This window comes from Spermophilus citellus, assembly GCF_964194105.1.
Source record: "Spermophilus citellus genome assembly, chromosome: 14".
In the NCBI taxonomy this organism is placed as follows: domain Eukaryota; kingdom Metazoa; phylum Chordata; class Mammalia; order Rodentia; family Sciuridae; genus Spermophilus; species Spermophilus citellus.
Genome location: NC_138194.1, coordinates 52,161,652 through 52,176,058, shown reverse-complemented (window position 1 = coordinate 52,176,058; position 14,407 = coordinate 52,161,652). Strand labels below are relative to the sequence as shown.

Sequence of the window (14,407 nt, the reverse complement as noted above, 5' to 3'; positions counted from 1 at the left end):
TACTTATAGGTCACCATGATTTCAGGGCTTCCTTGAATGTGTTGGGTTGTTTTTTTTTTCACCTTTTATTTGTTTTTCTATTTAAAAAAATTCTTTTTAGTTATGCATGGCAGTAGAATGTACCTGGACATATTTATATAAGCATGGAGTACATCTTATTCTGATATTAGGATCCCAGTCTTCTGGTTGTACATGATATAGAGATCCACCATGGTGTATTCATATGTACATAGGAAAGTTATGTCAGATACATTTCTACTGTCTTTCCTATTCCTGCCCCCCTCCCTTTTCTTCCCCTTTGTCTAATCTTTTGAAATTCTATTCTTCCCCCACCCCAACTTGTTGTGTTTGTATCCACATATCAAAGAGAACTTTCAACCTTTTATTTTGGGGGATTGGCTTATTTCACTTAGCATAATAGTCTCCAGATCCATCCATTTACTGGCAAAAGTCATAAACTCATTCTTATTTATAGCTTAGTAATATTCCATTGTGTATATATACACATTTTCTTTATTCATTCATCTGTTGAAGGGCACCTAGGTTAGTTCTATAGCTGAGCTATTGTGAATTAAGCTGCTATAAATATTGACATGGTTGTGCCACCATATTGTGCTGATTTAAGTCCTTTAGATATATACTGAGGAGTGCAACAGCTGGGTCAAATGGTGGTTCCATTCCAGGTTTTCTGAGGAATCTCCATACTACTTTGCAGAGTAGTTGCATCAATTTGCAGTCCCACAGGCAATGTATGATGTACCCTTTTCCCCACATCCTCGCCAACATTTATTGTTACTTGTATTCTTGATTGTTACCATTCTGTCTGGAATGAGAGAAAATATGTTTTAATAACCTATTTTTGTGCTAATTTGTAGACTCAGTTTAAAGTGAACTGTCCTTTGCATCAACAAATCATAAGAAAAGTGGTGTTTATTTTCATTCAGTTACAGCTGTTCAGGAACAAACATACAAAAGCAATTTCACTGTTTATTACTGTATGCCTGTAGTGTTTATAAACACAACACATAGCCAAACACAGGAAGAAAGAAGTTCTGTGTTACACAGAAAGTTCCAATTTACATCTTATAGAGTATTAGAAGGAGCTACTCATGTTGACTCACAGGCTGAGAAAAGCAGTCCACCACTTTATCTCCCAGAATTCTCTCTATACACTGTAGATAACATTTCCTAGTTCCTCACTTTTTATTATTCTTCTACCTGGAATATTCAAACAAATATGATCATATTTCCCCTGCAGAAAATTTGGTCCAATGGAACTGTCTTTGTCAAATGGCTTTTAATTTCCCTCTTCTGGGCACACCCTGGTGTGCTGCTGAGACACCCCAGAGCTGCCCTTGCAGATACTCAGATGGCCAAATATCTACACTCCCTCCCCAAAGCAGACAAACATGGAAACATCGGCAGTCTTTCTCAAGAATGCTGTTATGAATATTGTCCTAGGACAAAAATACTTGCTTACTTTATACATGACACTTGAGATTAAGTTCCAGATGGTTCTTGGTAAGTGAGAATGTTCTAGAACTGACAAATAGTCCTGAACCAAGCCTCCCTGACAATAGATCATTGTTAATCTGATGTACCACTATATTTGTAATACTTAAATATTGAATGAAATACTTAAAATATTGAATGAAATAATACTTAAAATATTGAATGAAAGGAATCTGACCATACTCATTTAGAAGCACTGTAGCAGGAGCAGGGAACGGTGGCCCCCAGTGATCAGGAGCTTCTTGGAGGAGTAGAGTTCACAAGTTTTGGGGCCCAAATGGCTGGACTCATACCTCCTTGCCCTCGAGCTCCAGGGATGCTTGGGGTAGGTTACTTCTCTGCTGAGTTTCTGCTTCCATGTCTATAAAACAGGGACTCACAGTTCCTCCTTCACAGGGTGACGGGAGCAATTAAATGAGGAAAGCATTTAGCAGAGTCCCTAGCAAGTACCAGGTACTAAAACATATTAAGTATAGCTCTGTTGCTTAATTTGTAGTTGTTTATAAATAGGTCTTATTTGCTGCTGGGGATGTAGTCGCAAGCCCACACTTCCAGCCATTCATTTGAAAATGCGTTTTTATTGGTGTTCACAGCAGCTTAGTGGAAGCCAGTCCTGAAAATAAAGTCACACACTTAGAATAGACAGCTGTGTACGCAGGTGAGGAGAGAGGGGTTCTGTTTTGTTCGTTGTATGAGCCTTAAACCTTCTGAAAGGATGGCGTAGGGAGTAGGTCATGAATTGCATTTTTGTAAAAGCCATATATTGTCTTATACAGTTCTGATGGGGGAAAAGTGAATCCAAACCAACATGTATTTATTCCCCATAGAATGGGGAGTACTTGGAATCTTTACCTGAAGACATTAAGAATCCACACCCAAATATGTGATGATAATGCAACTTTTATTGCTTCAAACCCTGTGCTAGTCACAGCTACTTTCCCATTTTACGTGTTTACTTGAGGAAAACAGAGGCTACCCCAGGCATGGGGACTTGCCTGGAGTCAGGTTTCAGAGCGCATCTGCTTCCTGCATGCACCTACCTGGCTGTGCTGTGAGTTCTTGCTTCTGGCAGTAACCTGACTACAGGTTGGGATTCTCTTACCCCAAATTCTTGGGATCAGAAGCGTTTCGGATTTGGAATTTTTTCAGACCTTGGAATATTTCGAGATATCTTGGAAAAGGGACCTAAATCTAAACATGAAATTTATTTAATGTTTCATATTTACGTTATGCACATAACTTGAAGGTAACTTTAGACATGTTTTTAGTGCACCCATATTTTGACTGCGACCCATCATGCGAGGTCGGGTGTGGAATTTTCTACTTGTGGAGTCATGCCTACACTCAGAGAGTTTCAGATTCTGAAGCATTTCAAGTTTGGGGTCTGGCAACTTGGAATGCTCAATCCATGCAAGGTTCTGGCACTTCTCATGAGAAGTAATTTCCAAACACATCAGTTTCTTTGCAGGAAGACACCACGGCCCTCTGCCTCCCATGTGGCCACCTTTGAAGAATTGACTCATTCCATCAGCTGTGCCAGGTCCTTTTCCCACCATGGGACCAGAAGGAAGTGTGCTGAGCGGCGGACAGATGCAGATCATTCTCTGGGGAAGTTTGGCAGCTGTTGCCACGTTCTTCCTCATCACCTTCCTGGTCTTTCTATGCACAAGTTGTGACAGGTGAGAACCAACATGTATCTAACTGGAATCTCAACCTATTCCCTGGATCCAGAAGAATCTTTACACTAAAAAGCCTTTTATAAATGGAATCTGACTGTAAAGGCATTCACACGCATATGTTAAAATCAGCTTACCTCTCTCTGCTGCAAAGGGTTCCAAGAATATTCTATATTAATTGGATGAAAATCCATATTGATTTTGCTGGGAAGAAATGCAAAGATCTCCTCTTACATTTTAAACTTCTTTTATAAAATTCTTGCTGGTTTGTTTTTTTTTTTTTTTTGAGCACATTCTCGTCAATATTTTATTGTCTTTTTCCAGCCGTGGACATTTTGAAATCCAAGTGCACTATGTATCTTTTTAACCACTATTTGGAAATTACTAAGGAGTTTTGCTCTCACATGGCTTTGGAGAGGGAGCTTATTATCTAAAGTATGTGAGGTAGATCTTCAAGTTCTGAAGAAGCAGATTAGTTTTCCTAGAAGAGGGAGAGATTTTATGTAGAATACTCATTAGCATCATTTTAAATTTTTTTTTAGAATTATACTTCTGTCTCTCTCCTCTCATATAAAATGTCAATGCCCTCCCCCCCAATAAAAAGAGATCTTTGCTCAGAGAGAAGTAAAATTCTTTCTCACCAGGAGTGACTTCTCCAGACATTCAGAAATAGTTATAATGCATGCAAGCCATGCTGCTGGGAGCCAGTGAGGACCAGTTTGTCTGGCCCTGGTCATGTCTGTTTTCTCAACCTCACAAGAAACTTGACTAGTGTCACTTAAAAGTCTGATATGATGTCCTATGCTAAAATCTGTCAGGAGGGGAAAAGCCAGACTCTCTGACCCCACATAGCCTTCTAATCCCTGCCCATCTTGGACTTGGGCTTCCATGGCTGAGGACTGGTTATCCAGCCAGGAAGATGAAGAAATAGAGGTGACTGGGTACTGGCTCTCCTAGGCTTGAGAGCAGCTGCTGCAATTACTCACTCCACCACTAAGTGGCTCTCTTGCCCCAACTGGGATGGGTTTCCTCTTTACAACCGGGAGCTTTCTTTAGACTGTCCTGGGTGAAAACAGTTCTATTTTTATTCAACAGACTTTTCCATAGACTCGAAGTACAAATGACTCATCCTGAGAGCATGTACCCTTCCTGATGTGCCAAAATTTGTATTTTCTTTACTTTCTCTGTTCCATTGCAGTGTGTGACTTCACAGACTTTGTGAGATAAGATAACCTTCTACATTTTTCTATAGACAAAAATGGCATAACTCACACCAGTGATCCAGGTGTAAACAGTTTCCACACTGGACCCAACCTTGGTCCTCTCATTGTGAATGTGTGTTCTCTACTCCTGGAAAAAGGATGCTTATGAGAAGGGAGCAGTCCCTTGCTGTGGCGGGCTCTCCTCCTACCCCTGACTCCTACAGAGAGCTTCAGGGACTGGCCAGCATTCTCTTAACAAAATAAATAGGGCTCTTAAAGTTGGTAGGAATTAGGATAGGAAAAGGTAGTGTGGGTTTGGTTTCAAGGAGCACTTTTGGCATTCAAGCAACATTTTATTTTTCCATTTCAGAGAAAAGAAGCCAAGACTACACAGTGGAGACCATGAGAACCTGATGAACGTGGTGAGTGTAAGCCTGTGTGTGTGTGTGTGTGTGTGTGTGTGTGTTGTATGCACTTTAAAACAGCAGCCACCTTTCCACCTATCTCACTTACTGATGACCTGAATGGAACTGAGGGGCAGAACTAAGCAGGAGTTAGCTGTGACTGCCTGCACTGTACCCTCCTTCTGTAGGTGCATGTTCGCCATGGCCCGAGGCCTGTGCCTTCGCCAGGTTTGTGGGGAGAGTTTCTGAAATAGATGTGATTGTGCTACTGCCAGAAAGATCCTTAGGTGGCTCCAATCTGCCGCGGGGATGTTTCTGTTTTGCCTCTGCCAGGCTCCAGCCGGTGTTATTAGTCTGCTAGGGCTATCATAAGGACAAACTGGTAGCTTAGGTAACAAACTCACTGTCTCTCAATTCTGGAGGCCAAAAGTCCAGAAATCAAGGTGTTGGCAGGATGCATTCCTTCTGAGGTCAGGTCTTTTCTAGAACTCTCTCCTCGCTTCTGGTGGTTTTCCTGGTGGTCTTCGGTTTGTAGGGGCATCAGTGCAAACGGCCTTCATCTCCACGTGGTGTTTTTTCCCTGTCTTTCATATCATCTTCCCTCTCTGCATGTCTGTCTGAGTCCAAGTTTTCCCTTTTTATAAAGGCACCAGACATTGGACTAGGGTCTAGCCTATCCTTGGGTGACCTCATCTTAACCAGTGTCATCTGCACTGTGTTCCCAAAATGATCATATTCTGAGGTACTGGGGGTTAGGACTTTGACATGAATTGGGGGATACAGTTCAACAACCCATAACAGCTAATCATTAAGCTCACCCTGAGACCTAGGGCCCAGTGACTTAAAGGGTAGCTGGGCCTTGCTACATTCTGCCAGTCCCCAGCCTCTCCTGGGTTCTGATGGGTTCTGAGAGTCTCAGGGATCCACCTGGAGAGGAGCAACCTGAGATTGTCCTAGTCCTGCCATGTCCTTTGACAGTTTTTATTTTAAAAAAAAGTCACTTCCTATCCTGGACATCGTTTCTCAAGATGGTTGGGGAAAGAGGGTCCAAAAAGGGAAGTATGGATGAGCCAAATACTTAATGTGAGACCTGGGATCAGACTCCAAGCTGGCAGACACATTCAGAGCACACACAGGAGGCACCCCCAGCCCAGGCTGCCTGACTGGATTCTCAGGATTCCTGTGGCCCAAGCAGTCAGGAAGTAGCCAAGGTTCTGGGTTCCTCTAAGGGGGGCTCCAAGGTCTTCCTTACCTTCCCAAACCTTGCCCAGTACACCTCTCCTGGCCCTCAGCACTGATCCTCCCTTGACCCTTTTTCTGGGTCACATCATCCACGCTGTCTCCACTTTTCATCTGTTCCCAGTGTCTCTGTTCCACCTCAGTGATTGTCCCAGAGAGAAAGTTGGATGGATGCAGGGGCCCCGCTGCTGTGGTTTCTCCCATACACACATCCTTTCTTCACACCTCACCCTCCGCAGAGCCCAGTGGGACTGGGGGAGGGCTTCCACTTCTGTCCTCATTTCTTCTAGGACAGGGGTTCTCAAGTGTGGCCTGGTCACCAGTAGCAGCAGCATCACCTAGGAGCTGGTGAGGAGGGCAAATTCTGGGAATTGAGGGCAGCAAGCAAGAGTTCTAGACCTTCAGTTCCTGCTCTTCTGCTCAAGGTTCGCAGCAGCCTTGGGTGAAATAGGAGGAGAGGGGCAACTGAATAAAGGAAAATCTGGCCCTCTGCATTTTCCTCCTCACACACCATCTTCTTAGCTACTGGCCCCTCTTAGCACCTCCTGTATGACTGTGTGTGTCTGAGAGCAAGTGTGCACACACAGGAGCATGTGCTGACACTGGCACACCATGGGCATGCATACACACACACACACACACACACACTAGGATCAGACTCACAGTGATTTCATTTCATTTAAATCTAAGTGGCTTGGCTTTAAGAGCTCAGCTCCCAGATCAAATCGTGTACATACAACTTGCAGATCCCGTAACTCTTAGAAGGATAAGATTAGAAGTGGATTATAGAACTTCAGCTGTGATGGATGTTGCGGTTATGGGTCCACCTGGAAGTCTTCCTCTCCCACCCACTCCTGCCCTGTCAGGTCATCATTTCTGGGTCATTGGCATCTGTATCTCAAGTCCCTGACAACCCAACACAATGGCCATCTCATATGGCAGCAGATATAAGCAGCATTGAACTGAAACAGAAGACTGCCTGGAAACTTAGGCCTGGGCTATTTGCTGTCTATTATTATTTTATTCCAAATCAGGAGTCAGATGATCTTTGAGGCCAACTGAACAAGGTTCCTCTGCTTTTCACGTTAGAACTTTGCATGTGGGAATCTGGAGCCTGAGGTTACCTCTTGGGTCACATAGGCCATGAAAACATGAAAAGCATGGGGGGGCGGGAGGCAGATCCTGAGTCAGGCTGCTGTCTGGCCCAGTTGGGTAGGTAAAGAAGTGCACCAAGAAGCGACTTGTTTCTGCCTTCCCTTGGCGATACCTCAGCCTGGCATGTCATCCCAGGAAGTAGCTACAGATTCTAGCCCAGCGGAAAACTGTCAATTTTTTGTCCTTCTCTCCAAGCGTGCTGTGTTGGTTTGTGAGAATAGGAAAGGTTTACAAAGCTATTTTTTTAGCACATGATTGCTTTTATGAATCTTGAAGCCAGAGGCTTGGCTGGTTCTGAAATAGTCTCAGAAATCAATGGCATTTTCTGTGTTTGACCAGATCTAAGTCTGTTCTCATCAGATGACAGAGGATGAAGCTTACTGCTGTTTTTCATAGCATGGCGCACCTGAAAGAATAGCATTTTACAGCACCTGTGATATGAGGATGAGGCTACTCCCTGCTGGAGTCAGTGCTGACCAGCACCAGGACTTCTGATCCCCTCCCTGCCTTGAGCTAAGGGGGCTGATGTCACAACTTAGGTGTAGGCCATTTATAGATCACCATGTGGGAGCTCTGTCAATGGCCTCAGAAGATTCCCAGTGCCCCTGTGACTCTGGAACCACACTCTCTGGTAGACCCTTTCACAGTGGTGGAAGCAGTCTGTGTTAGTACTGTCTATATCCGCACTAGTGAGCCCTATAATATGACTGTTAACTGAATGCTCAATTTGATTTGATTTTACTTCATTTAAATCTAAGTAGACGATTCTGTTTGTTGCTTTTGATGTTCTGAGTCTTAGAAAAAGCCAGGAATGTTCTCTGCTGTGCAGTCCATATTCTTAGCAATGTGGATACATTTGGTTTTTTGCAGCCTTCGGATAAGGAGATGTTCAGCCATTCAGCGACTAGCCTGACCACAGACGCTCTTGCCAGCAGTGAACAGAATGGGGCACTCACCAACGGTGACAGTAAGTTCTGCAGATACTCAAGCTTTAGCTGGGCACATATTACAGACATGGGTGCATGTCTGTAATCCTAGAGGCTCAGGAGGCTGAAGCAGGAGGATCACAAGTTCAAAGCCAGCCTCAGCAACTTAGCAAGGCCCTAAGCAATTTAGTGAGACCCTGTCTCTAAATAAAATACAAAAAAAGGGCTAGGAATGTATGTCAGTAGTTAAGCACCCCTGGATCCAATCCCTGGTATTGGGGGCGGGGGGAACATCTTCCCACACAGGCCCCATCACCTACGAAAGTACTAGGTCTCAAAAATTGTAGGTGAGAAATTAGGGAATGTGTTCTTGCTCTCTTTTATTATTTCTGCAAGCTTTAGCAAATAATCTCACTTGGATTAATAGTATCTAATATCTATTAATTGTCTTCTGTGTGCCAGGTATCACTCTAAGATGGGTGTGGGTACCAACTCATCACCCTAACCCTGAAATGTTACTCTTAATGATAGGACTATTACTACCACCTTGAAAATGGGTATCATTGCTACCCACCTCTTAAAAGAAGAAAACTGTCCACATTTCTGCTCTAACAAATTACCACAAACTTAGGACCCCAAACGACACAGATTTATTTGATTAACATGCAGTTCTAGAGGTACTACTTTTCTTGATTCAAGGCCTCACTCCTTCACTAATAAAGACCTTGTAATTCACTGGACCTACCTGGCTAGTCTAGGATTCTCTCCCATGTCAAGGTCCGCTGAATGGCTGCATTCATTCATCTGTAACCTTTATTGCCCTTACGGTATTACATAACATATGCATGGTTTCCCGGGAGGACATGGACCTCCTTGGGGGACTGTTATTCCAACCACAGAGATTCATAATTTGCCTAAAGTCACTTAGTAATTAGCTGAGGACCCATATGAACCAGGCAATTGGAATCTTCTATGCACCCAGAACCATTCTGCTTAATTTCCATTTGGTGCACTGGATACTTTTGCTGATAAAGGTAGTGACTACATTTGCTTCAGACCTTATAGTCTACAGTGCATTGCACCTGAGGGGGGAGGTCATCTCATTATCTCCATTTACTGATAAGGAAACCAAACCAAGGCATGATCAGTATTGATACCTGAGTCTCAGACACCAGTGCCCACTCTCTGTCCTCCATGGCACAGAAGACAAGACCAAAGGGCAGGATGAGTATAGAACACAGGAGGTTATTGTTCAAAGGCACAGGAATTTGTGTCATTTCCCACATATCCCTTGAGGATACTATTTCTAACCAGCCCAAAATGTCTGCACAGTCATTGAAGAACTTACTCACTCCAGGGTATTCACTAGAAGGACAGGACTCTGCTTCATGGGCAAATGTACCTCCACCTTCTTGAACCATCCCTGGTATGTAGCAGGCCTTGGTAAAATGTCTGATGAAGGGAGAGCTACCTGACTTCACACAGGAATATTTATGTGACAGTCCAAGAATTTCTCATTTGGAAGTCCTAACTTGAGATAGGGATGTTGGGTAGGGAAGGGAGATGGAAGAAAGTTCCTGAAGGAGACACAAGGTTTCCAGGACCTTTGTGGTATTGGCTTAAGGGTACATTTTCTTTTTTCCCATTGCTTCTGTTACATCTGCCAAAAGAAAGTGACCAGTGAAAGAACATGGCTACCAACTCCCTCCCAATAGGTAGAAGTCAGGAGGGCCAGAGAGTGTGTCTGCCACACGCTCCTTTCTTTGGTGTCCAGCTTCCCAGTTTGGCCCCATCAATTATCACTTTCATCCTCTGGTCACATGGGACTCTCTGCCTTTAGGAGTCTCATTAGGAATAATATCAAGTAATGAAAGTAACAGTGAGCCAGATGGTAGCCAGGAGAATTTATTAAATGTTGTACTGAGAAAGAGAGAATGAATGGATTTCATTTTAAGCTGTGACTGAAAATTAAGAATATAAGAATCCTTATAAGAATATAAGAATTCAACTATATAAATTTGCAACTGGGTATCAAATAAAAAGCACGCGTCTTGATTCAACCTAAGGTCGTGCATCTGATTCACTGTAATGGTCATTTTGGGAATCGTCCGTCTTGTGATACTTGTGCTCTCTCAGTTCTTTCAGAAGACAGTACCCTGACCTGCATGCAGCCTTACGAGGAAGTTCAGACCTCTGCTTCTGATCTGCTGGACTCCCAGGACAGCACGGGGAAGCCTAAGTGTCATCAGAGTCGGGAGCTGCCCAGGATCCCCCCCGAGAGTGTGGTGGACACAATGCTCACTGACAGGAGCGTGGATGGGGACCAGGGACCAGGCACAGAAGGGCCCTATGAGGTGCTCAAGGACAGTTCCTCCCAGGAAAACATGGTGGAGGACTGCTTGTATGAAACCGTGAAGGAAATCAAGGAGCTGGCAGCAGCAGGACACCCAGACAGAGGCCAGGGTGGCAAGTCAAAGTCTGCTTCCACCTTGAAAGAGCTTCCGGGGCCCCAAACGGAGGAAAAAGTGGAGTTTGCTGAATATGCATCTGTGGACAGAAACAAAAAGTGTCGCCAGAGTGTTAATGTAGAGAGCATTCTTGGAAATGGGTGTGATCCAGAAGAGGAGGCCCCACCACCTGTTCCCGTGAAACTTCTGGATGCAAATGAAAACCTTCAGGAGAAGGAGGAGGGAGAGGCAGAAGAGCAAGCCCCAGAGGGGAGCAGGGAGACCAATAAGGTAGGCTCCAATTCTTTGTTTTGTGGGTCATCCTGGGGTTTTTCTTGCACATGTTCCTGGGAACTATTTCCAAACACTTTGCAAGTTCATTGATGAAAACTATTTTAGTGTCAGCTGTGTTTTCTTTTTTCTCTACTCCAAGTAATAAAATTCTGAAAACTCATGTTTATAAATATTTCTCTCCCAGCACCTTACTTGGCTATTTTCCAGTTTTTGCATTGTGTCTAGTTAGGGCCAAGTATTATTTTCTTCGTCTTGAAGACTAAGAACTAAATAGGCTACTAGACTCTCCACTGTACATTTTTTTACCTCTTCTGCTTACCGGTGTCTTTGGTCATGGCTTTGACCCTTGCAGGACCCCCAAAATCAAAGCCTAGTTACATTTATAGAGAGAGCTGACTCTCAGGTGCAGCTGGTTCTATCTGGTTGTATATACTTTTATATAAGTCAAGAGATCTTATTTTGTGACAGTTTCTAAGCAATAACCTACAGTTGTAAAATTGAGACCTCAATAAAACTCTAAAACGCCTTAGTAATCCACAGCCTTCTGTGTGTATCCAACATGGTATCTGGAACCTCACATTTCCAGTTGACAGAATTTTCTTGGGAAAATTGCCTAAAGCCTCATCTGCTTTAGGCAATTTATACCTAATTTCTGGTCTCCACATGGGAAAAGAAAATAGCAAAGTCCTTTTCTACTTAAGGGAGAAGGACAAATAAGAGTTGGTTAGTCAGTTATGGCCTTAAAACATTTCTTGGAGTTCATGGTCAGAGGTGACCCCTGGCTATGGTTGTATATGTTACATGAAGCAAGTCATTCTTAAAACTGTTCTCTGGGGCTGGAGTTATAGCTCAGTGATAGAGTGCTTGCCTAGCACATGTGAGGTACTGGGTTCAATCCTTGGTACCACATTAAATAAATAAATAAATAAATAAATAAATAAATAAATAAATAAAACACTACAACTAAAAAAAAATTGAAAAACTATTTTCTGAATGTATTCCAACTTCTCATATTATCCATGAAATCAGCTATGAGATCACCAATGAAAGTGTTCACAAAAGTGTTCATAAAATGCAAAAATGCAGCTGGGCATAGTGGCACACACCAGTTATCCCAGCAGCTCAGGAAGCGGAGGCAGGAGGATCATAAGTTCAAAGCCAGCCTCAGCAAAAATGAGACACTAAGCAACTCAGTAAGACCCTGTCTCTAAATAAAATACAAAATAGGGCTGGAGATGTGGCTCAGTGGTTGAGTGCCCCTGAGTTCAATCTCTGGTACTCCACACTCCAAAAAAAAAAAAAAAAAAGACCTGGAATTTGATTAAAGAAGGAGAAACTTTGAACAGTGAGTGTTGATCTGCAGGGAGTTGCTAGGAGCAGGGATGGTGGAGGGGCTCTGGATCAGGGCGAGCAAAGGTCTGAGAGTAGGTGGGGAGCTCAGGTGGAGCACACCATCATCTGTGCTAGGTTTGAGAAGGTCCACATTTGTTGAAATTGTTATGTCTAGGGGTTCTGGGTTCATTTTATCCATTCAGCAAAGAATTGAAGAACAGGACAGAGAGATAGCACCAGTAAGCAGCAGATTTACTGCAAAAGCAACAAAGATAGACTTCTCCAAAGAGAAGAGGCCCTGGAGCTGGGAATTGGTGAGGGAGTTTGGGCTTGTTCTTTTTATGGTCTCTGGAATTTCCTCCTTATCTCTTCTCCTGTTCACACACACCTCCACCCCTATTATAGATTGTTGCCCTCACATCTGTCCACACATCTGTTTTAGTTTTTCTACTGGATCCCCTGCTTAGGTACACCAGTATGGAAGTGTCTGTCTGACTGGGTCCCCCACTTGTGTCCATGAACACTTTCATCATCCAGGAAGTCATTAGAAGACCTCATTAGAAGACCTTCCTCGTGCTCCTTTTTTCTGGCCCTGCCCCCAACCTCCTCACTCGCCATCTTGCCCTGGCTGCCTAAGCCCTTCTACATCTCCCTCAAAAATCAATCACAGAAGTAAGACAGGATGTGTGTTAAAATTAGCAAACAGGAACCAGTCATTGAGAAATCAAGAGGGGGAAGGCCACACAAGGAGAGTTGAGAGTTCATTTCTTCATTGGGTTGAAGTTTCCAGAATTACTTAAGGATCTTCCTGATGATGTCATCAAACTATAGAAATATCAAATTCAGGCATTTGATAAAGAGAGGCCTTTTATTATCAATCCTTCTTTGATGATCAATCCTTTAGTGACAATTAGAACTTGAAATAGTAGTCTAAATATTTATTCCTGGCTTATTTGTAATTACAGTTTGTAATGTTAAATTAACAGTTTCTCTATTTGTAATGCTACTAGTTATATAAGAATATTACACAATAATTGTGTAAATGTTTATTTCCCAGGTGCTTCACAAAATTTCTTCATAGTTCAATAGGAATAATTTGACATAATTTCTTTGTGGTTCCATAGAAATAATTTGAAGACATTTTTTATTGGTTGCAATGATCTTTACATATCATATTTCATACATTTGATTCAAGTGGGGTATGAATTCTTATTTTTACCACGTGTACAGATTGCAGGATCACATTGGTTTAATAAATCTATGGAAATATATGTAAAGAATGATGGGATTACTGACTTCGATCTATCTTTTTTTGATTTGTGTTTGACAGAGATTTAGCTCATTGTCATACAAGTCTCGGGAAGAAGACCCAACTCTCACAGAAGAGGAGGTAAGTTGGGTTTCTTTTTTAAGTAACCAGAAAGCTCCTGTAATAAAGAATAGAACTTCTCCCCCGAAAGTAATGTTTCCCTTTGTCTGAAGGAGCTCAATGCTCTCTAATGCCTGTATGTGGAGGTCAAAATTGAGGATGGGTGACTGGCAGGTGGTAAGCCAAGCAGGATGACAAGACGAACAGGAAGTCTAAGTAAAATGAAATGAGGGTAAGAAGAACAGGAGAAGGAAGAACATAAGAACAAGATGAGAGGAATTTCAATATGGGAGCTTTACTCAAAAGCCAGGAAGACCACATCAGAAGGAAATCAATAGTGCGTTCTCCAATGTGATCCCACCTGGAAGACTGTGTTAGTGAGAAATTTTGGACACCAGAGAGCAGGAAGCTTTAGAAAGTTCAATTCCAGACTGGAACAAGGGTCAGACATAGCAGCCAACAAGAATGAATTTTGTATTTTCAAACACTGCACTGAAAATTTGCTAGCTAGACTTTTAGTGAAGCCTTAAAATTATAAAAGCCAATATATGTGGTACATGTCAAGATAGGCTCAGACAGAGAGATAAACATCTTCATGGATCTAGCTGCCTATCGCTTCTAGCTGAAACTTCCATTATAGTAAATTTTGCACACATACAAGATTGATGTGTGTGTGCAGGTATGTACCTAAACAGGACTCTGAGTAAAGGGTTAGTGTGAAGGTAGATTCCCACATTGAAAGTTCAAGGAGCAAAAGTGCTTTCCTTAGGCAATCTTGCCTAATCCCTTGCATGTCCCATCCCCCAGGAACGGACCTGCCATCTGTCCACCTTCTTGCACAAGCCAAAACC

At 42.9% G+C, this 14,407-nt stretch overlaps 1 protein-coding gene across 5 annotated transcripts in view; it reads left to right on the top strand.

Moving 5' to 3' along the window:
- The window catches only part of PAG1 (phosphoprotein membrane anchor with glycosphingolipid microdomains 1), a 138,820-nt gene that overhangs the window by 112,530 nt on the left and 11,883 nt on the right, over positions 1 to 14,407 (top strand). For all 5 annotated transcript variants that reach the window (XR_014018768.1, XR_014018769.1, XM_081266114.1 and 2 more), the window contains 5 exons: positions 2,970 to 3,191; positions 4,761 to 4,812; positions 8,059 to 8,155; positions 10,251 to 10,852; positions 13,518 to 13,577. Coding sequence is in view for 3 of the 5 variants with exons in the window: in XM_081266114.1 (XP_081122240.1) it covers positions 3,067 to 3,191; positions 4,761 to 4,812; positions 8,059 to 8,155; positions 10,251 to 10,852; positions 13,518 to 13,577 (936 nt within the window). In the remaining 2 variants the exon portion in view is untranslated. The remainder of the gene's footprint in view (positions 1 to 2,969; positions 3,192 to 4,760; positions 4,813 to 8,058; positions 8,156 to 10,250; positions 10,853 to 13,517; positions 13,578 to 14,407) is intronic.